This window comes from Silene latifolia, chromosome 5, assembly GCF_048544455.1.
Source record: "Silene latifolia isolate original U9 population chromosome 5, ASM4854445v1, whole genome shotgun sequence".
NCBI classification, from domain to species: Eukaryota; Viridiplantae; Streptophyta; class Magnoliopsida; order Caryophyllales; family Caryophyllaceae; genus Silene; species Silene latifolia.
Genome location: NC_133530.1, coordinates 18,098,293 through 18,118,936, shown reverse-complemented (window position 1 = coordinate 18,118,936; position 20,644 = coordinate 18,098,293). Strand labels below are relative to the sequence as shown.

General features: G+C 46.4%; 1 protein-coding gene across 1 annotated transcript in view; it reads right to left on the bottom strand.

Moving 5' to 3' along the window:
* The window catches only part of LOC141656940 (uncharacterized), a 362,888-nt gene extending 344,113 nt beyond the window's left edge, over positions 1-18,775 (bottom strand). The window contains exon 1 of the mRNA XM_074464032.1: positions 18,135-18,775. Coding sequence (XP_074320133.1) covers positions 18,135-18,284 — 150 coding nt within the window. The 5' untranslated portion in view covers positions 18,285-18,775. The remainder of the gene's footprint in view (positions 1-18,134) is intronic.
* Between the last annotated feature and the right edge of the window lie 1,869 nt (positions 18,776-20,644).

The following is a 20,644-nucleotide window of genomic DNA, read 5'->3' as shown; positions in this document are numbered from 1 at the left end:
GTTGAACTCCGAAAAATGTCACTTCATGGTTAAAAGTGGCATCGTGTTAGGACACATAGGCTCAAAGAGAGGGATTGAGGTGGATGTGGCAAAGGCTGAAGTGATAAAAACCTTGCCATATCCTACTAATACTCGGGAGATAAGGTCGTTCCTTGGACACGCGGGCTTCTACCACCGATTTATTAAAGACTTTTCCAAGATTGCTTACCCCTTGTGCAAGCTTTTGCACAAGGATGTGGAGTTTGTTTTTGATGATGCTTGTAGGTTGGCATTCGATAACTTGAAGGAAAAGCTTGTAACGGCCCCGATAATTCAAGCTCCAAAATGGGACCTTCCGTTTGAAATCATGACCGATGCTAGTGAGTATGCCCTTGGCGCGGTTTTAGGCCAAAGGGAAGGGAAGATTTCTCATGTGATACAATATGCCTCTTCACTCTTGAATGATGTTCAACGGAATTACACCGTCACGGAAAAAGAATTTTTGGCGGTGGTTTATGCCATTGAAAAATTCCGGGCTTATCTCTTGGGCGTCAAGGTCATTATCTATACCGATCACAAGTCTATAAGGCAACTTGTAGACAAGAAAGACACCAAGGCAAGGCTCATGAGATGGGTGCTTTTGTTGAGCGAGTTTGACATAGAGATCAAGGACAAGCAAGGGAGTGCAAATGTGGTGGCCGACCATTTGAGTAGGCTTCACATCAATGAGGATCTCGTGAAGACTATGGGAGTAGTTGACGGTAGCTTACCACATGAATCTCTTTATTCCATGAAGGCTGTTGAGCCTTGGTATGCCAACCTTGTCAATTACATGGTCACCAAGAAGTTTCCCACCTCACTTTCATCTAGTCAAAGGAACAAGATCAAATCCGATTCTAGATTCTATATATGGAATGAGCCATATTTATGGAAAATGTGTCAAGACCAAGTCATCCGACGTTGTGTGCCGGATATAGAAATCCCATCCATCCTAAAACATTGCCATGAGTACGCTTGTGGGGGTCACTTTGGGCCTCATAGAACGGCACGTAAAATCCTTGAGTGCGGGTTCTATTGGCCCAAGTTGTTTAAAGATGCTCATATTTTCGTTACTACTTGTGATAGATGCCAACGTTTTGGCAACATATCACGTAGGAATGAAATGCCCCAACAACCGATGCTTTACTTGGAAATTTTTGATGTTTGGGGAATAGACTTCATGGGGCCATTCCCTAATTCCTATGGATACATCTACATCCTCTTGGCGGTCGATTACGTGTCTAAGTGGGTGGAAGCCATTCCCACGAAATGTGATGATGCAAAGACGGTGCAAGCATTTGTCAAAAGCAATATATTTTCAAGATTTGGCTTCCCAAAAGCCATTGTGAGTGATAGGGGGACTCATTTTTGTAACAAGGTGATCTCAACCTTGCTTCAAAAATATGGTGTGCTTCACAAAGTTTCTACGGCATATCACCCCCAAACAAATGACCAAGCGGAAGTCTCTAACCAGGAGGTTAAACACATCTTGGAAAGAACGGTCAATCCCGACCGAAAGGATTGGAGCAAGAGGCTTGAAGATGCTCTTTGGGCTTATAGAACGGCTTATAAGACCCCAATCGACATGTCCCCATATAGGCTAATTTATGGGAAGGGATGCCACCTTCCCGTAGAAGTGGAGCACAAAGCCTATTGGGCAATCAAAGCTTTTAATCAAAATGTCGATGAGGCGGGATTGCACCGGAAGCTTCAAATCCAAGAATTGGAAGAGCTTAGGCACAATGCCTATGACAATGCTAGCATCTACAAGGAAAAGGCTCGGTATTGGCATGACAAGATGGTCACAAGAAGAGTTTTCAAAGAGGGAGAAGATGTGTTGGTTTTTCAAAGTCGTCTCAAGAATTTTCCCGGCAAGCTAAGGTCGAAGTGGTATGGGCCTTACAAAGTGAAGAAAGTTTTTCCCCACGGAGCGGTGGAGGTAGAAGACCCGACCTCGGGAAAAGTTATAAAGGTAAATGGGCAAAGGTTGAAACATTACTACAAAGGAATCGAGCTACAAGGCGAAGAGGATCTTCTTTTAGAAGATCCAATTTACAAAGATTGATTCTCCAACATTGACTTTGTCGAGCCATCGACGTTAAACATACGGCAACTTTTGTAAATATTCCCTCTTTGTAGCATAGAATTTACCGCTTTCTTGTCAATTTATTTACTCTTAACACGTTTTAGAAGCATGCATTATGGATTCTTTTGAAAGTTTGTTGAAGTGTTTGAAGGACGTAGGATGAAGCTCCTTGGGAAGCGTGCCCAAGTCGTATTGGGAAGTGAAATGACTCGGGACACCATCTAGACGAGTCAAATGAAGGAAAAGCACGAAAGGAAGGCCAAGAATCTCCACGAAGAAAAAGTTGATGGCAAGTTTTTTACTCGACAACCCGCCAGGACGCGCAGCCTGCGCCAAAAAGCGCAGCCTGCACAATTTGGCGCAGCCTGCGCAGTTAAAATGCGCAGCCTGCGCAGGTAGCAAGCCACGGGATTTAGACGGAGCTTTTACAAACCAAACATCTCCTTCCTTTCATTATTTTCGACATCTCCACCTTCCACTCCTAACATACCCATCTCAAAACTTCATCAACTTCATCAAACTACACCATCAAACCTTCAACAAACTCCATCCTTTCATCACAATCACCTCTCAACCCAACCCAACAACTCAAATACTCACTTTACCTTTCAAATTTCTGATTTTCCCCAATTTTATCCCAAACCCTAACCTTGCACATTGTGGATTCAAGTTCGTTTCAAGAGATTTCTGGGTAATTGGAGCATTCTTGGAAGGGTTTTTAGCATTATACTTCAATCAACTAGCATTTTAAGAGGATTCGGGGAGGTACAACAACTTTTCCCATCTTTTTCTTTACTTACTTTGCTTCAATCCGGGATTTGGTGTTTTTACATTGAATTTTTGGATAATTTTGATTGATTGTTGTCTTTAATTGCTGGGATAAACTTGTTTTCTGAGAAAGGGAAGAGGTATTCAACAAACATCACTTAATCCCACCTTCTTGAATTTGTGCCTTGAAGGTGTTTGTTGAATTGCCTCAACGAGAGCAAAACTGTTTTGAGTGTTTTTGTTGGTCTCACTACTACAGATACAGGCTATAACAACGGTCAAAAACCGTTGTTATATAAAAAAGCGGACGTTGTTAAAGCGTCCGTTGTAGAAGGTTTTAACAACGGTTAGTTTTCTTACGGAAACCGTTGTTAAAACTATTAACAACGGTTTTAAATATAAAAACCCGTTGTGGAAAGTGTGACTCAATTTTGGGGGGAAAGTTATAACAACGGGTTTTAATATACAAAACCGTTGTTATAACTAAAGACAACGGGTTGTTTGTAAATAACCGTTGTTGTTTGTTCTTAAAAAATAAAAAAAAATTAAATTAAATATTACTAGCTATAAATATTAAAGCATCCTTTACCAACATATTAAAGCATCCTTTACTAACATTATTCATTAATTGAAACAACATGGCAATGAACCCTAATTTTATCAACAACGAAGAATGGCTTACACAAACGATTGAAGATGATGGGAAGGTTCTCGCCGGGCTTCCCGCCGATCAACACCCATTAATCAAAGCATCCCTTGAACATCAACGGAATTATTGGATTAAGAGGCGTGAAGCAGTCCGGCTTGTCAACAAAGCCTCATCATCATCATCATCTTCATCCCCTAGTCGGCTGTTACTCGCAAACTTGGTCACGCGCGGAGATATGTTGAGTTGTACTCTTCCAACCTTATCTCCACATGCAAGTCGTGTCCTTGCATATATTCAATCTGTTATTGCAAAATATGAAGCCAATGACCCGGAAGTTAGCGGTATACCAGAGTGGCGTGATTGGTGGCGAGTTGAGAAGCGCTTTTTACGCTTAACCGGGTTGTTCCGGCTTATTATACATCTTTTGATTTCGATAATTGCTTTGTAATGTATTTGGTTTAAAATTAAATGAAATGATCATTTTGAAAGTGTTGAGTTATGCTTGTTTGATTTGCTTCCATTTTTTCAACTCCATAGATCTATCAGTCATCATCAAGATCTGATTATGGCACAACTTCCTAACATATATGGCACAACTTCCTAACATATATATTAATTAAAAAACAACTCAACCCACACATTAGTATAAATACATTGCATTATCTCAACTAACATGCATTTCCATTATCTCAATATATTCTCCAAACCCTAATCGCTAAAACATGCTCGATCCGTCTCAAGGACGCCAAAGAAGATGGAAATGAAATAATTAGAAACACATACATGGAAATGAAATAATTAGCAGATGCTGAACGGAACCTAATGGTCGATAAAAACACATACATTGAAATGAAATAATTAGAACAATAAAATAATGACGATGAAACAAACCTGATAATTAAAGAACGTACGTAAAGAGACGATGAAATCAACAGTGACGGCGAGAAGATAAAGCGACGATGAGAAAGAGACGATGAGAAAGTGTGTGTTTTGTGTTTGTGTTTGGCTGCTGCTGGGTTTGTGTTTGTGTATTAAGGTTTGTGTTTTGTGGCTGCAGCAGACTTGTGTTTGTGTGGTTTATAGTATGGAAGGTATTGACAATGGTTATTAAACAACAACCGTTGTGAAATATGTTTTAACAACGGTTGTAGAAAACACCCGTTGTTAAATAAGTTTTAACAACGGGTTTCAAAAATAACCGTTGTGATTACTTTTCACTAACTTTGCGCCAATTTTGCGCCAAATTATTAACAACGGTCGTGCATGTGTGACCCGTTGTTAAAACGAATAACAACGGTTTTTATAACCATACCCGTTGTAATTGATTTTAGTAAAATTCGCGCCATACATTCTACAACGTCTATTGTGATTTTCGTGAATATTCGTTGTTAAAGGGGCGTTGTAGTTGCCTGGATTTGTAGTAGTGATTGCTTAGTGTTCATGTCACTACTTTGTGTCTTGACATGACACGAGGTATTCGAACGGTTCCAATTTCCCATAAAAATTGGTGGCGACTCCATACAAAATGCAAACGCTTGTTTTCGCTTCTCACCAAGCGCCCCCGTGGGCGGCCCGCTGTCCACACATCCTCTATTAAAAAAGCTGAAACAAACTCATCACTTGCACAAACAGAGTATCCATATTCAGATAAATGTGTTGTGACATAATCACTATAATCCTTTGGACATCTAGGTCTTTTACTCCTCCTAGGTTCAACAGCATGATCAATAGGAGTGCTACTACAACTAGCATGTGAAGACATATCAATAGATGCAACAGGTAATGAAGTAGATGAAACAACATTTTTCTGAAAAGGAAAAACATGCTCAAAAAATTCGGCATCTCTAGCCTCAGATATAGAACGGTCACTCAAAGACATAAATCTATAAGCAGAGCTATTTTGAGCATAACCTATAAAAACACAATCATAGGTCTTAGGTCCAACGGTAGGTCTCCTAAAGTCAGGTAAACCCACTTTAGCCAAACACCCCCACACTCTAAGGTAACTTAGGTTAGGAGGATAGCCCTTCCAAATCTCGTAGGGTGTCTTGTCAATTTTCTTATGAGGTACACGGTTAAGAATGTGACAAGCAGAAAGTATTGCTTCCCCCCACATATCGTCAGACAGGCCAGAACTTAAAAGCATAGCATTCATCATCTCTTTTAAAGTTCTATTTTTACGTTCAGCTACACCATTGGATTGGGGTAAGTAAGGTAGACTAGTCTCATGTATTAAACCGTTTGCAGCACAAAAGTCCGCTAAATAACTGGATTTATACTCACCACCTCTATCAGACCTTACCCTTTTAATCTTCCTGTCGAGTTGATTTTCGACCTCATTTTTAAAGTTTATAAACGATTGTTCTGCTTCATCTTTAGTCTTAAGCAAATAAACTCGGGTGTACCTCGAACAGTCGTCTATAAAAGTCACATAATAATTCTTGCCACCTCTACTTGCAACATTTTTGAAGTCAGCTAGGTCGGTGTGAATTAACTCAAGAAGACTCGTAGTCCTAGTTGTCACAGGTTTACTAGGTTTCTTTGTGAATTTAGCCTCAACACAAAATACCACATTTAGAGAATTCTTGACTCGACAAACTTGGAATTAAACTCAAGGTTCTAAGTTTTTTAATGTAGTCGATATTCACATGACCTAATCTACCATGCCAAACATCAATAGACTCGGCGATATAAGCGAAGTAGATGCAATATTATTAAAAACAGAATCGTGTTCGGTACAAAAAAAAAGACCCCCAGACAGATAACCCTTGCCCACAAATTCCCCATTGCGCGACATTACAACCTTGTCACCTCAAAAACAAGTTTCAAGCCGACTTTGTTTAACAAGGCACCCGACACGAGGTTTCGACGCAATGTAGGTACAAATAAAACATTATTAAGGGCAAGTGTTTTCCCCGAGGTGAGTTTGAGAAAGATCTTGCCTTTGCCTGTGATCTTTGCATCTGAAGAATTACCCATGTAGACGCATTCCCCATCAGCTATCTCCTCGAACTCGGAAATAACCCCTTATCGACAGAGGTGTCTGGAAGCGCCGATATCAAGACCCATTCAAGAAAGATTACCCACCGATTAGCTTCAACAACCACAAGAAGAATGACATCATCAATCACAAGATTGGCTTCACTTTCAAAGCATCTTCTTATCGATGCACGTGGTAGGCTTTGTGACCCGGTTTCACACAAACATAGCAAACCAAAGGACCCTTGGGCTTCTGAATCTTTGCAACCGGCTTGATGTACTTCCCTGGATCGACTTCTTTCCTTTACCCTTACCCCGACCAACCTTGGCCTTACCCTTACCCTTGAACTTTTCAAAGGATTTGACGGACCACCGGACTCAACCAAATTAGCTTTGACAAAGAAGAATGAGATGCATTCACAGACCGGTAAACAATGGGTTGTCTTTGAGGCGATTTTCCTCTTCGGTCCTCATATGACTGATAAGTTCCATAAGGGACATGTCTTTCTTTTTGTGTTTTAGCTGATTTCTATACTCGGACCGGGAGGGAGGGAATTTTTCCAACAACACATTAGCAACAAAAAGGTCGTCTAATTTCATGCCCTCACTAACAATATCAGCACACAAGTTTTCGTAGACATGGACCTGTTCCATAATAGATTTCCCATCCACCAGCTTAAATTGCAGCCACTTACCCACAACATATTTCTTTTTCCCAGCGTCATCAGCCCCATATTTTTTTCGATAAGGACTCCCAAATGACTTTAGCCGATTTATTATCGGCAAATAAATCGAACAAATGGGTTAATCATGTTATTAAGTATGTGACACCTAGCGGTTTTTGTTGTCCTTAACAAATTTAGCAATATCATCTTCATTTGACTTAATCGCCTTAGCCGCAGGAGGGGTAGTCTCGGATCGATTTTAACAATAGGTTTTGGCGGGTCATTAAACAAAACATAATCAATTTCCAACCGCTCAAAAACATCAACGAGTTTTGGGACCAACGCTTATAATTCTGACCATCTAATTGCTCAATTTTCGAAATATCAGGTACAATTTTCGAAATCACAGACATGGCTACTGCACTTAATTAAATAGTTTTTAAATTGTTGGAACTAATTACTAAACTCCGAATAGTAATTAATTAAGACGGAAAAACAGTAGCAAAAACGAAGATCAGAATTAGAAATACCGACAGAGGAATTGGTAGTGACGCGGTGCGGAACCGCTGCCTTAAAAACTATTTCTCCGGTGCGACCGTGGTGGCGATTAGCAACGACCGGTAGTCCCCAAGGATTACACTACTGCTGCCTGACAAACTCGTCCACTCGAGTTTGTAAGACCCGAAACGATTTTACTTCACCCAGAAATTTATAGAGAAAGCAGAGAAGAGGTGGAGAAGAGAGTTTATGTTTTTGTGTGTTTTGATAGAGAAGTCGGGCTCTTATTTATAGCCAAACAAAAGCAACAGAAGCAGCAAAACCGACTCCTAAGATGTTGCAGTCAAGGGCTACAAACGAGGAGCATGACCCTCATGTTGACAGTCAGTTGGACTGACTGATTCAACTCAACAACACAGCCCAAACCAAAACTCAGATGCGGCCCAAAAATATAGGCATAACCCGCCGCAGGCGATTGCCAAATCCCGAATCCCGAATCACGAATCTGGGCCGGGCCGGGCTCGGGCACGCGCGCGCGCGCGTGTGCGAGCTGAATTAAGCACCTCGCAAAGTCTCTACAAAAGACTCCCCATGACCACTAGTGATAAGGTAAGGGAAGGGGTGTTATATAAACCCATAAAACACCCACTTCCTCACCAATGTGGGACAAATGGAAACTAAGAGAAAGGCTCTCAAAGCCTCTATTTCCAACAGTGTGAAGAACTGAATATCCGGCATGGTGTTATCGGTGAGTTGCTAATTTGGTATACGGTCACACTATTTAATTTGCCCTAGATTTGAAAAGATGAGAGGTATAAATCATAATCATCATGTTATATATAGTTGGAGAATATATAATAATAATAATAATAATAATAATAATAATAATAATAATAATAATAATAATAATAATAATAATAATAATAATAATAATAATAATAATAATTCTTTCCTATTTGGGTCTCTTATCCTATGCCTAGTAGACATAGATTAGAAAAACCCTAATAATAGATAATAATCTTGCTCCGTAAGATTTAGAATAATATCTACAGTAATATCTAAAGTTATCTACCTATTTTGGATATTCTAGATTAGACCTGGCAAACAGATTTGGTCGTGTCGTGTTCGTACCCGTTTCACACTTTCACATGTAACTGGGCACAAACTCTCCAACTCAAACCCGACCCAGTTAAATATCGTGCGGTGTTCGTGTCGACCCAATTACATCAATGGGTCATCCAATGTCAACCTTATCCCGTTAATTTCGTGTCAGGTTTGTGTCGTGTTTTCGTGTCATGTCCATATTTGAAAAGGTTAAGTAGATTTTTTGTGATGGGGAATAAAGAAAAATCAGGATTAATATGGTAAACAGGTCATTCATGTTGGCTTCGTGTTTAGAAAGCTCAACACAAACCCAACCAAATTAAATATGGTGTCGTGTTCGTATCATACCACTTATATGAATGGGTCATTAAACCTCAACCCAACCCCATTAATTTCGTGTCAAGTTCGCATCATATTTTCACGTCGTGTTATTGGTTGCCAGCTCTATTCTAGATGATGTTTTAGAATTTAATTAGAGAGTCCATGACACTCTCAAATTATGCAACACATATTCCACATGTTTAATATCAAGGATTTAAAATATAAGACAAACTTGTAGTAATTGTTACAACTTATAAGTTGTTATAAATTAGCTGGATTATCGATCTTATTAAATATAGTTAACTCACCTCATATTTAAAAGGAAAATAACGCAATTTGGCAAAAACCTAAACAACGCAAATACCTAAAATCATCACAAGCTAAACAGCAGAAATCGAAGAATATCTCTGAAGATGCATCATAATTGTATTAACAATGCTTGGAGTTGTATTTGCAAGGGAATGTATTAGGATATTAGGCCTGATGGGGCATATTCTGCACCACTGACCAAGTCAACATATTGAGCAAGGTCAAAGATATCCACAGCAAAGTCAACGACCTAGACAGTCTAGCCGATGCAACCCATCGGCCTGTCACCTGGGTCTCGACCTGGCAACTGGCCAGCCGGGGCACATATCCGCGTACTCATATCCAAGACCCCTCGGCCGGCCTGCCATGGGTCCATCGGCCGAGGGCATAACGGTCTTTCCGCCTGCTAGCCACTTGGCCACTTGGCCACTACGTGACAAAAGGTGAAAGTCTATAAATACTCCTCAACCTTCATTGAGGAAAGGATACACAATTTAACCTAAGAATCACTATTCATCTGGTAATATCTTCCTTATCTCTCTACAATACATACGCTAAGCCAAGCAACAACTTACCTCTCTAAGTTTACTGACTTGGGCGTCGGAGTGAGTACGCTCGGCCAAAGTCGAGCCCTCAGTTTGTTCATCGTTTCAGGAGACCGCAAGGAGGATTCGAGCAAAGACGTCATTCTACAAGCCACGGGTGGTAACAATACTTGCTCTGGAATTACACCCGGAACAATTGGCGCCGTCTGTGGGGAGAGACACTAGAAGCTAGTCACATTCATTCCCAAACAAAAAAATATAAACACAAAAAAAAAAACCCACCCCAAAAGCTAAGAAGATGTCAAAGCAACAAGAGGTATTCGTAAATGACGAAACCGAGCTACACCAAGATGATACCTTCCAAAATTCTGGAGTTGCGCAGCCCTCCACCGGCGGAGTAATCCAACCGGAATTCGGGATGCCAAATATGCCGGATACACCGCTGCCCGCCGACCAGGTCACCATCATGGGACATGTGGTTGATGCAGCAAAACTGAAGATGCTCCTGGACCTAATTGGGAGTACGCCGGCTCACACTGTCACGCCGACAAGAGCGGCGGAAACCGTCCAGGAGACCAGGGCCCAAAATGTGACTCCAAGAAACTTGAACGGAGCATTAGGAGAAGCTGACCCTGTCAAGACACCGGAGGAGCCCAAAGTGGTCGTGGTAGACCTAAGTCCTTCTCGCACTCGTGAGAGGACCGCGTCGCCGCGGCACAAACGAGGCACACCCCGGAGGAGCGAAAGAAGCCCAACTCGCCAGAGTTGGAGAAGAAGCCCGACTCACCAGAGTCGGAGGAGAAGTCCTTCTCGCTACGAGGAGAGAAGCCGGACTAGGAATGCGAGGAGCCGATCGCCGCGTGTCGTTCGCCGTGTGGTCGACCCCTCGGTGCCTATGTCCTTGAAACCGCCGTGCCAACTAAAGCCGGAAGTTCTGGCACTCACATATAAAGGAGATAACGACCCCACCGACCACGCCGAAACCTTCGAGTCGTACATGTCGGTGTGGGAACAACCCGACGAGGTCTGGTGCCGAGTCTTCCCAACGATCTTGCATGGGATGGCTCAAAGTTGGTACAAGGGACTGCCCGATGGCTCGGTATACTGTTACGCCGATCTAAGGGACGCCTTCTTAGCCCAGTACTCTTGCAATAAGAGGAAGGCCGTAGAGACATCGGATCTCCTGACTATCAGACAGGAGGGCGGCGAGTCTCTGCGAAGCTATGTGAAGAGGTTCGACGCCAAGGTTCAACAGATTCGGGAGATTAATCCCGAATTGGCGCCTCGCATCGATGAAAGGCCTCCCAAGGGAGCCTTAAAAACGAGCTCATCAAGTGCGGCGGCTGACCTTGGACGCCGCCAAAGTTGGGCGATCAAGCCATTAAGGTGGAGGACTATCACAAAACCTGGGTAGGCCCCCAACGAGGCCGAACCCTCGAAAAGAAGAGCCGGGGAGGACAACCCGGATGAAAACGCCGTGACCATAATAGGTCACGGTCGATCATCATGCGCGGAAAAATGAACTCGGCGGGCGCCGGGGAGCTCGGCACCGTACTACCGAAAGCGATAACAATGATCACACCCCCCCAGTCGTATCTGCCCGAGGTCTTCGCCCTAAGCAAAACGAAGGTCAAAAGTGGGAAAGGCCCCTAGGGCGAGGAGTGACGGTGACACGAGCCAGTACTGTGAGTACCACGGCCACACCGGCCACTTAACAAACGACTGCCGGCATTTGAAAAATGCCATTGAAGATCTAATCCGAACGGGGAGTCTCGGCAAATACGTTGCCAGAGGCCAAAAAACAGATGCCGACGGGTCAAATAAGAAATCCGTTTTTGAACGGGTAGGAGTGGTCAATGTCGTCATCGGGGACAACGAGAACGGTGGGTCCGCTCATGGGCACAAACGGCACCTGAATGAACTATATCAGGCCATCAACTTTGTGCCCAACACAGCAACCCCCGCTTCCAACATCCCCGATATGACCATTGGGAAGAAAGACTACGAAGGAGTCATCGCTCCTCACAGCGACCCACTTGTGGTCCACCTGGACGTAGCCAACCACTTGGTGAAAAGATGCCTGATCGACACGGGCGCCTACACAAACATTATGTACAGAGAATGCTTCCTCAGCCTCGGTCTGAAGGTTGAAGACTTGAGCCCCTGCACCAAACCGTTGTACAGTTTTTCTGGGGCCGGCCTGGTACCCCTGGGATCAATCAAGCTGCCAGTAATGTTCGGCGAGGGAAGTGCGGCCAAGAATGTTATGTCCGAGTTCGTGGTTATTGACGGCTCGTCTGCCGACAACGTTCTCCTAGGCCGGGTCACTTTGAGCGAAGCCGACGCTGTGATGTCTATCCGGGCCCTGACATTGATGTATGTCTCGGACCGGGGGGAAGCGCATAAGCTCGTCTCGAAGAACGAGAGGGATCCCGGCGTATGGGAGGTTCACACTAACGGCCTTTCCACGACGAATGGCTCGAAGGCCGGCATCGTTATTATCAGCCCAAACGGAGACGTGTTTGAGCACGCCTTGAAGCTTACCTCATTGGCCTCAAACAATGAATCCAAGTACGAGGCGGTGATAACCGGAGTTGAGCTAGCCAAAGCCGCCGGGGCGGAGCATGTCATGGTGGAAACAGATTCACTCTTAGTGACCAGCCAGATCAGAGGAGAGTGCGAGGCTCGGGACTATGGGACGATAAAGTATCTAGAGAGGGTGAGAGCTGGCGCTTCAAAGTTGAAATCCTTCCAGATACAGTACACCCCCAGGTCCGGAAACGACCGAACCATCGGCATGGCCGAAGGAGCAGAGACCGAAGAGGTAGAGATTGACCCGGGCCGCACCGTAACTGTCGGTGTCAACCTGGAACCAAAATTCAGAGCCGACCTCCTGGACCTGCTGAGGAAAAATAAAGATGTCTTCGCCTACTCAGCGGCCGAGATGCCAGGCGTGAGCCGGGAGGTGATGGTTCACAAGCTGAACGTACTCTCCACCGCTCGCCCAGTCAAGCAGAGAATGAGGAACTCCTCAGCCGAGAAGGATGAAGCCATCAAGGCCGAAGTAGATAAATTACTAGCGGCGGGCTTCATCATGCCTTGTACTTATCCTGAGTGGTTAGCCAATGTTGTAATGGTGAGGAAGTCATCGGGGGCATGGAGAATGTGTGTAGACTTTACCAACCTTAATAAAGCATGCCCCAAAGATTGTTATCCTTTGCCTCGAATAGACAGTTTAATTGACGCCACGGCGGGCTACACCATGCTGAGCCTGCTGGACGCCTTCTCAGGATATCACCAGGTATTCATGGCCGAGGAAGACATGCCTAAATGCGCATTCATCACCGCCAACGGCACATACATGTATAAAATGATGCCGTTTGGTTTGAAGAATGCCGGTGCAACGTACACAAGACTGGTGGACAAAGTGTTCCAAAACCAAAAAGGGCGAAACATCGAGGCCTACGTCGACGATGCTATTGTAAAAAGCAAGTCTGACAGCGAGCACTTGGCCGATTTACACGAGACATTTTGTTCACTAAGGGAATACAAGATGAAGCTCAACCCAATGAAATGCAACTTCGGTGTCCGGGCAGGTAAGTTCCTCGGCGTACTTGTCAGCGCCAGGGGAATTGATGCCAATCCAGACAAAGTCCGAGCAATCCTAGACCTGCCGGAGCCAAGAAATCGAAAAGAGGTCATGATACTGACCGGGAGGATGGCGGCTCTAGCCCGTTTCATCTCTCGGTCCGCCGACAAGAGCACCCCTTTCTTCAAAGTATTGAAGGGGAATAAAGATTTCAGCTGGGGGAGGAACGAGCACGCTTTCGGCAATCGAAAGCTCACCTTCGACACCGCCAACCCCGTCCAGGCCAATCTTTGGGGAGACGCTATATCTATACATAGCGATTACCTCGGCCACGGTCGATCTTTGTGATCGTCGAGAGAAGAAGACAAGCAAAGAACACCCAATCTACTTTATCACCCATACATTACGCCACTGAAAGAAATTACCCGGCCGATTGAGAAAGCGACTTTCATTGCCGTCGTCGTAGCCGCGAAAAATCGAAACCTTACTTCGACGCGCATCCCGTGACGGTCTTAACCGACCAGCCATTGGAGAAGGCATTAGAAAAATTCGAACAATCTGGTAGGCTTATCAAATGGGCGGTAGAGCTATCCGGCTTCGGCATTCAATACAAGCCGAGGCCCTCGATAAAGGGACAGGCACTTGCAGACTTCCTGGCCGAATGCACATATCAAGAAGAAGTACATCCCGGTGTATGGGAAGTATTCACCGACGGGTCCTCCACAACGAACAGCTCGGGCGCCGGCATCCTTATCATCAGCCCAAACGGGGACGAGTTTGAGTACGCTTTGAAATTTACCTTCCCAGCCTCAAACAACGAATCCGAATACGAGGCGGTGATAACAGGAGTCGAGCTAGCAAGAGCTGCCGGGGCAGAACATATAGTGTTGAAGACAGACTCTCTCTTGGTAACTAACCAAATCAGAGGAGAGTTTGAGGCTCGAGACGACGGAATGGTAAGATACCTGGAAAGGGTGAAAGTGGACACAGCAAAATTGAAGTTCTTCAAAATTCAGTGCATCCCCAGGTCCGAGAACAACCGAGCCGACGCTCTCTCAAAACTTTCCAGTTCAACCATCAAGAATATCAGCCGGACCGTGCTAGTGGATATCAGGACTGCTAAAAGCATTACTGACACGCTCTGCATGGTGGGCAACATCGAGGCCGAGACGACATGGATGACTCCGATCATGAAATACAAACTCACTAATGAGTTGCCGGATAACCGAAGTCTGTCTCAGAAGATAAGAAGGATCGCCGCCAGGTACTTGTTGTTTGAAGGAGAATTATACAGAAGGTCCGTAATAAGACCACTCTTGAAGTGTGTCGGTCCAGCCGACGCGGAGCTAATACTGACAGAGATCCATGAAGGCATCTGTGGACACCACATGGGGGCAAGAACGCTAGCCCACAAAGCTCTCCGAGCCGGGTACTTCTGGCCCACCATGCTTGAAGATTCCAGAACAAAGACCAAGAAATGCACAAACTGTCAGATGCATGCTCCGGTGATACACGCTCCTTCCCGGGACCTACAACCGGTGCTTAGTCCCCTCCCTTTCGCACAGTGGGGGATGGATATGCTAGGGCCATTTCCAACGGCCTCCGGAGGAAGAAAGTTCTTGATCGTCGCCGTTGATTACTTCACCAAATGGGTTGAAGCTGTAGCAGTACCGGCGAAGACCACAGCGGCCGTCAGAAAGGTAATCTGGGAAAATGTTATAACTCGTTTTGGGTTGCCCCAAGTCATGGTATTTGACCACGGCCGAGAGTTTTGGAGTGACCTAATAATGAACTGGTTAGAAGAGATTGGCATCAAGTTTGCATACTCCTCCGTCTGCCACCCACAGAGCAACGGGCAGGCGGAGGCAGCCAATAAAACAATCCTCAACGGCTTGAAGAAGACAGTTGAAGATCTTAAAGGAAGGTGGGCCGATGAACTACCCGGCGTCCTGTGGTCCCTTCGGACCACGGAGAAAGAAGCAACGGGATACACTCCCTTCCACTTAGTCTACGGGTCCGAAGCAGTCCTACCAATTGAAGTGACGGTGCCAACATTCAGAACGACTACCTTTAACCCAGTTGAAAATGAGGAAGGCCTGAAAGCCTCCCTAGACCTGGTCGAAGAAAGCCGAGATACAGCACGCCTCAACTTAGCAGTATACCAGAACCGGATGAGAAGAGCCTACAACCAAAGAGTCCACAAAAGGGACTTAAAAGTAGGAGATCTAGTCCTAAGAAAGTCGGCCGCCACCAACAAAGGAAATATTCATGGCAAATTGACGGCCAACTGGGAAGGTCCCTACAAAGTGGTTGAAGAGATGAGGCCGGGTACATACCGGCTGACAGACATGGAGGGTGTGCCCTTGATGAGCCACTGGAACACTGACAACCTAAGGAAATACTTTGTATAGCGGCGGAGGTGTCCAAAACTATTGTCGGCACCCCACCGCGTGTTTATGTCTAATGAAGAAACATCCAAGTTTTCCATCAAAGTGTTTATCCCCTCCGTGGTCATATCGAGGTGGGCGCCACGGTTGCCACCGGGCAGTCACCTCAAGAAGAAGAAACGTATACTCAGTGCAGTTGAGACGCAAACCTAGCGATCAATATGCCTACACAGTTACGAACGCTATCGAGCCGTAACCCCGATTACCTCGGCCAAGGCCGAGAGCGACGGGGACACATCGACCGATACGCTAGAAGAAACGTATACTCAGTGCAGTTGAGACGCAAATCTAGCGATCAATATGCCTAAACAGTTACGAACGCTATCGAGCCGTAACCCCGATTACCTCGGCCAAAGCCGAGAGCGACGGGGACACATCGACCGATACGCTAGAAGAAACGTATACTCAGTGCAGTTGAGACGCAAACCTAGCGATCAATATGCCTACACAGTTACGAACGCTATCGAGCCGTAACCCAGATTACCTCGGCCAAAGCCGAGAGCGACGGGGACACATCGACCGATACGCTAGAAGAAACGTATACTCAGTGCAGTTGAGACGCAAATCTAGCGATCAATATGCCTACACAGTTACGAACGCTATCGAGCCGCAACCCCGATTACCTCGGCCAAAGCCGAGAGCGACGGGGATACGTCGGTCGATACGCTAAAGACGTTAAACACAGTTGAGATATGCATTCAAACTGCCTCGGTCATACCGAAGGTAAAAGCGAAGGCACTCAATTAATAACGCAAGAAGACAAGTGAAGGATTGTGATCAAAGCCCCGACCAAGCCAAAGGCCAATAAGACGAACTTTATTGAAAATAATTACAAGGAGAATACAGACGACGACCGTCCCCATAGGGATAAGCCTAAACACAACCTACCAAGAGTTTTACAAACAAAACAAAAGAAAATCAAAAGATTACAAACATATCACTTGAAGCGCCAAAAGATGGCAGGGAGGAAAGGCTCAATAGTTGGCCCCCGAACAGCTAAAGCTATCTGAGACGCCGGGTGAGTCTGGTGACGACCGCCCGTCTCCCTATGCCTGTTGCCCTCCATCGGTAGCAAAGATCTCTTCGGTGGCCGGCTCAGGAGAAGGCTCGACATTTTCAAGCACCTTTAGCCTCTCAGCCTCCTTCACCTTCGCATCATAGGACGCCTTGGCCTCAGCTATCTGAGCCGCCTTCGCCGCCTCCGCCTTCTCTGCAGCCGCTGTTTCCGCGGCATCGGCCATCTCGTCCAGAAGCTGGTCGAATTTATCCCACGGGAAGGATCCGTCGGGGAAGAGCTTCTTGATTGCCTCCCTGGCCGCTTCCTCGGCCTGGTCTCGGAATTCGGCGCACATTTTAGGGAGAAGCTCGGTCTGAAGCATCTCAATATCCTTCTCCTTTTGAGAAAGGATGGCCATGTGCGCCTCCGACTGGGCATCGTACAGACCCTTCCACTCTTCCCTCTTGGCAACCACGGTGTCATGAGCGCCCTTATACCGGTCCCGCTCCTCCATCAACTTGACGGTGGCAGCATCAGCATCCTCAACTTTGGCCCTCTCGGCCACTAGCAGCTTCTCAGCTTCCTCCACACGCTTCTTGGCAGCAAGGAGATCCAGCTTAGCCTTCCCGGCTTCTCCCTTCGCAGCGGAAAGATCAAGCTTAAGCTTTGCGATTAGCGGCCCAGCTTGGGCCATGGCCTTTTCCTGCTCCATGATGTGGGAGCCGGCTAGACGGGTCCACTTCGCCAGCCTCTTATATATTCTCTCACCCTCCGCCACGAGCTCGGTGGGAGGAATCTTCTGAACTGAGGAGTCAACGGTGACATTTCTATCACCCGCCTTCTCAGGCTGCTTCTCCAACTGCCGCTGAGTGAGAACGACAACTGCCGACGGCGGATCTACAAAAAATTTACACAGAGCATCCACGTCAACATGCATCGACACATCAGAGAGTCGGTCATCGGGAATGTCCAACGAACCGGCTAAGTCTGAACCGCAAGTTAGATCCGTACCAGTCTGGACCCTCTTAGTCGGAGGGCCGGTTGGGGCAGTCTTCTCCCCGGCAACGGTGGAAGCAGACGGAGGCTCTTTTCTCTTCTTCGGAGAAGAAGGGCCCTTAGCAACGGTCACCACCCCCTCAGTGATATCGATGACCTCCACATGATCCTTCTGGACCACTGGGGTCAAAGAGGGAGTTGGCACTGACACCGCCGCCAACTTGGACGCTGCCTTCTTTGTTCTCTTCGGCACGCCTCCGAGAACCCGTGCATGGGCCGCCTCCGGATCCAGTGCCTTCAGCTGCTTATCCATTAGTTCGTTAGGAGCCAGTCTGCGATCACACGCGTCTGCCGTAGGATGCCGTTGAAAAACCTTCCCGTCCTTATCAAGCCCTAACCTCTTCAAGGTCCTCTCAGACAGATCCTGGCCAAACCGGTCTGCAAGAAATCAAACAAGAGTTACATAAAGGAAGCAAAACAAAGCTCCAAAACAGGAATATAACAGGCGAAGATGGGCCTCACACCGACCCCACTCACCCTGATTGAGGGCCGGTATGAGGCCGACCCGGCAAAGCAGCTCATCCTGCAGAATAATCTGAGTCGGGGGCAGCCATCCCTTCTCGGCATCAAACAGCTGCATCGCCCGCTTCTAATCCGCAGTAAGAGGGACCATCGAAGCATCCATCTTAACCTTACCCCGGGAGATATATTTCTCATATTATTCCCGGTTCTCACACCGTAAATAAACAGGGCTCTGGAAAGACCGAGGCAATGGGTAGTCCTCCGGCACTTGGACGTACACCCATCGCCGTTGCCAGTCTTTACAAGAAGTAAGCTTGGACACGGAGACATAGCCTGGCTCCGTCTGCACGCTGTACCATCCCACTTTACCGGCGATTGACGGCCGAAGATGATGAAGGCGGCGGAATAAGTTAACTGTTGGGACCTCCTCCCTAAAGAGACAGAGCCACACAAAGCCAACTATCGTCCTCATGGCCAACGGATGCAGTTGAGCCACAGCGACATTCATAGCTTTAAGGATGGCCATGACGTGTTTATTCAAAGGAAACCGGAGCCCATACTCCAGGTGCCTGATATATACGTCGATATGACCAGGGGGAGGGCAACAGACCGCCTGACCCTCCTCGGGGATAACAATTTTGTACCCCTCACCGAAGGAGAAGTGACCCTCGAAAAGAGTCCCACCGGAACAGCTGGCGAATTTAGTGGCCCAGACACGGTCAAGACCAGTCGTGCAGGCCTCGCCATGATCCAGGAGATGCGGCCTCTCACCATCAGAATGAGTCCTCTCATCATCATCAGCATCATCATCCTCATCCTCCCATTCCTCCATAATTGGTGGATCAACTACGGGGGGAGGAGACCTAGGGCCCCCAAATCTTATCGGGATGGCATCTAGTATCCCCTCCTCATCAAGACGCGACGGGGAACCCCCCGGCGCAGAAGTGCTAGTCCCGGTGTCAGCAGCAGACATGATAACAATGATTACTTAACAAAATAAGGAGAAAATTTGTTTGTTTACCTTGAAGAAAAACACTCGCCGGAGTAACAACTCTGAAAATTAGAAGACAAAGAAGCCCTTGAAAGTTTAGAAAGAAGAAAATTTTGGAGAAAATGAAATTGGTGGCCAAATTCACGGAACAACTGCCCTATTTATAGGGAAAAGCCCATGAAGAAGGGCCAATCAGGGCACAGCCCATGAAGCGCCAGCCAATCAGCGAACAGACACGTGTCAGACATGCAAACACGGAATGTCAATCGTTGCAACAGTTGAACGTCAATCAATGCAACAGTGACCAAGCGTCTTCAACACGCCCCTTCACATCTCTTTGCCTATCCATCTTCCTCAACAAATTCCTAAGTATCTGCTCTCCGCCGGCCACATGATCAACCAAGCTAGGAAGCACCGGCCTGGGGGCAATAAAAAAACAACCGGCACTCTCAACCCTGGTCTCGGCCAGCGTCGCCTTCTTTTCCACATCGGATGCCCTTTACACATCCATGTGGAGGGGGGATATGGTACTGCCCAAGCAGAACCAGGCCGAGGTAGAAGAAGCCGATACAGAAAAAGTTTCAGAAATCACTTGCGCAGAATATACGCTCAACATACATCGGAGCCCATACCACGGCATAGACTACGCTGGGGGCAAATTGATGGGGCATATTCTGCACCGCTGACCAAGTCAACATATTGAGCAAGGTCAAAGATATCTACAGCAAAGTCAACGACCTAGACAGTCTAGCCGATGCAACCCATCGGCCTGTCACCTGGGTCTCGGCCTGGCAACTGGCCAGCCGGGGCACATATCCGCGTACTCATATCCAAGACCCCTCGGCCGGCCTGCCATGGGTCCATCGGCCGAGGGCAGAACGGTCTTTTCGCCTGCTAGCCACTTGGCCACTTGGCCACTACGTGACAAAAGGTGAAAGTCTATAAATACTCCTCAACCTTCATTGAGGAAAGGATCCACAATTTAACCTAAGAATCACTATTCATCTGGTAATATCTTCCTTATCTCTCTACAATACATACGCTAAGCCAAGCAACAACTTACCTCTCTAAGTTTACTGACTTGGGCGTCGGAGTGAGTACGCTCGGCCAAAGCCGAGCCCTCAGTTTGTTCATCGTTTCAGAAGACCGCAAGGAGGATT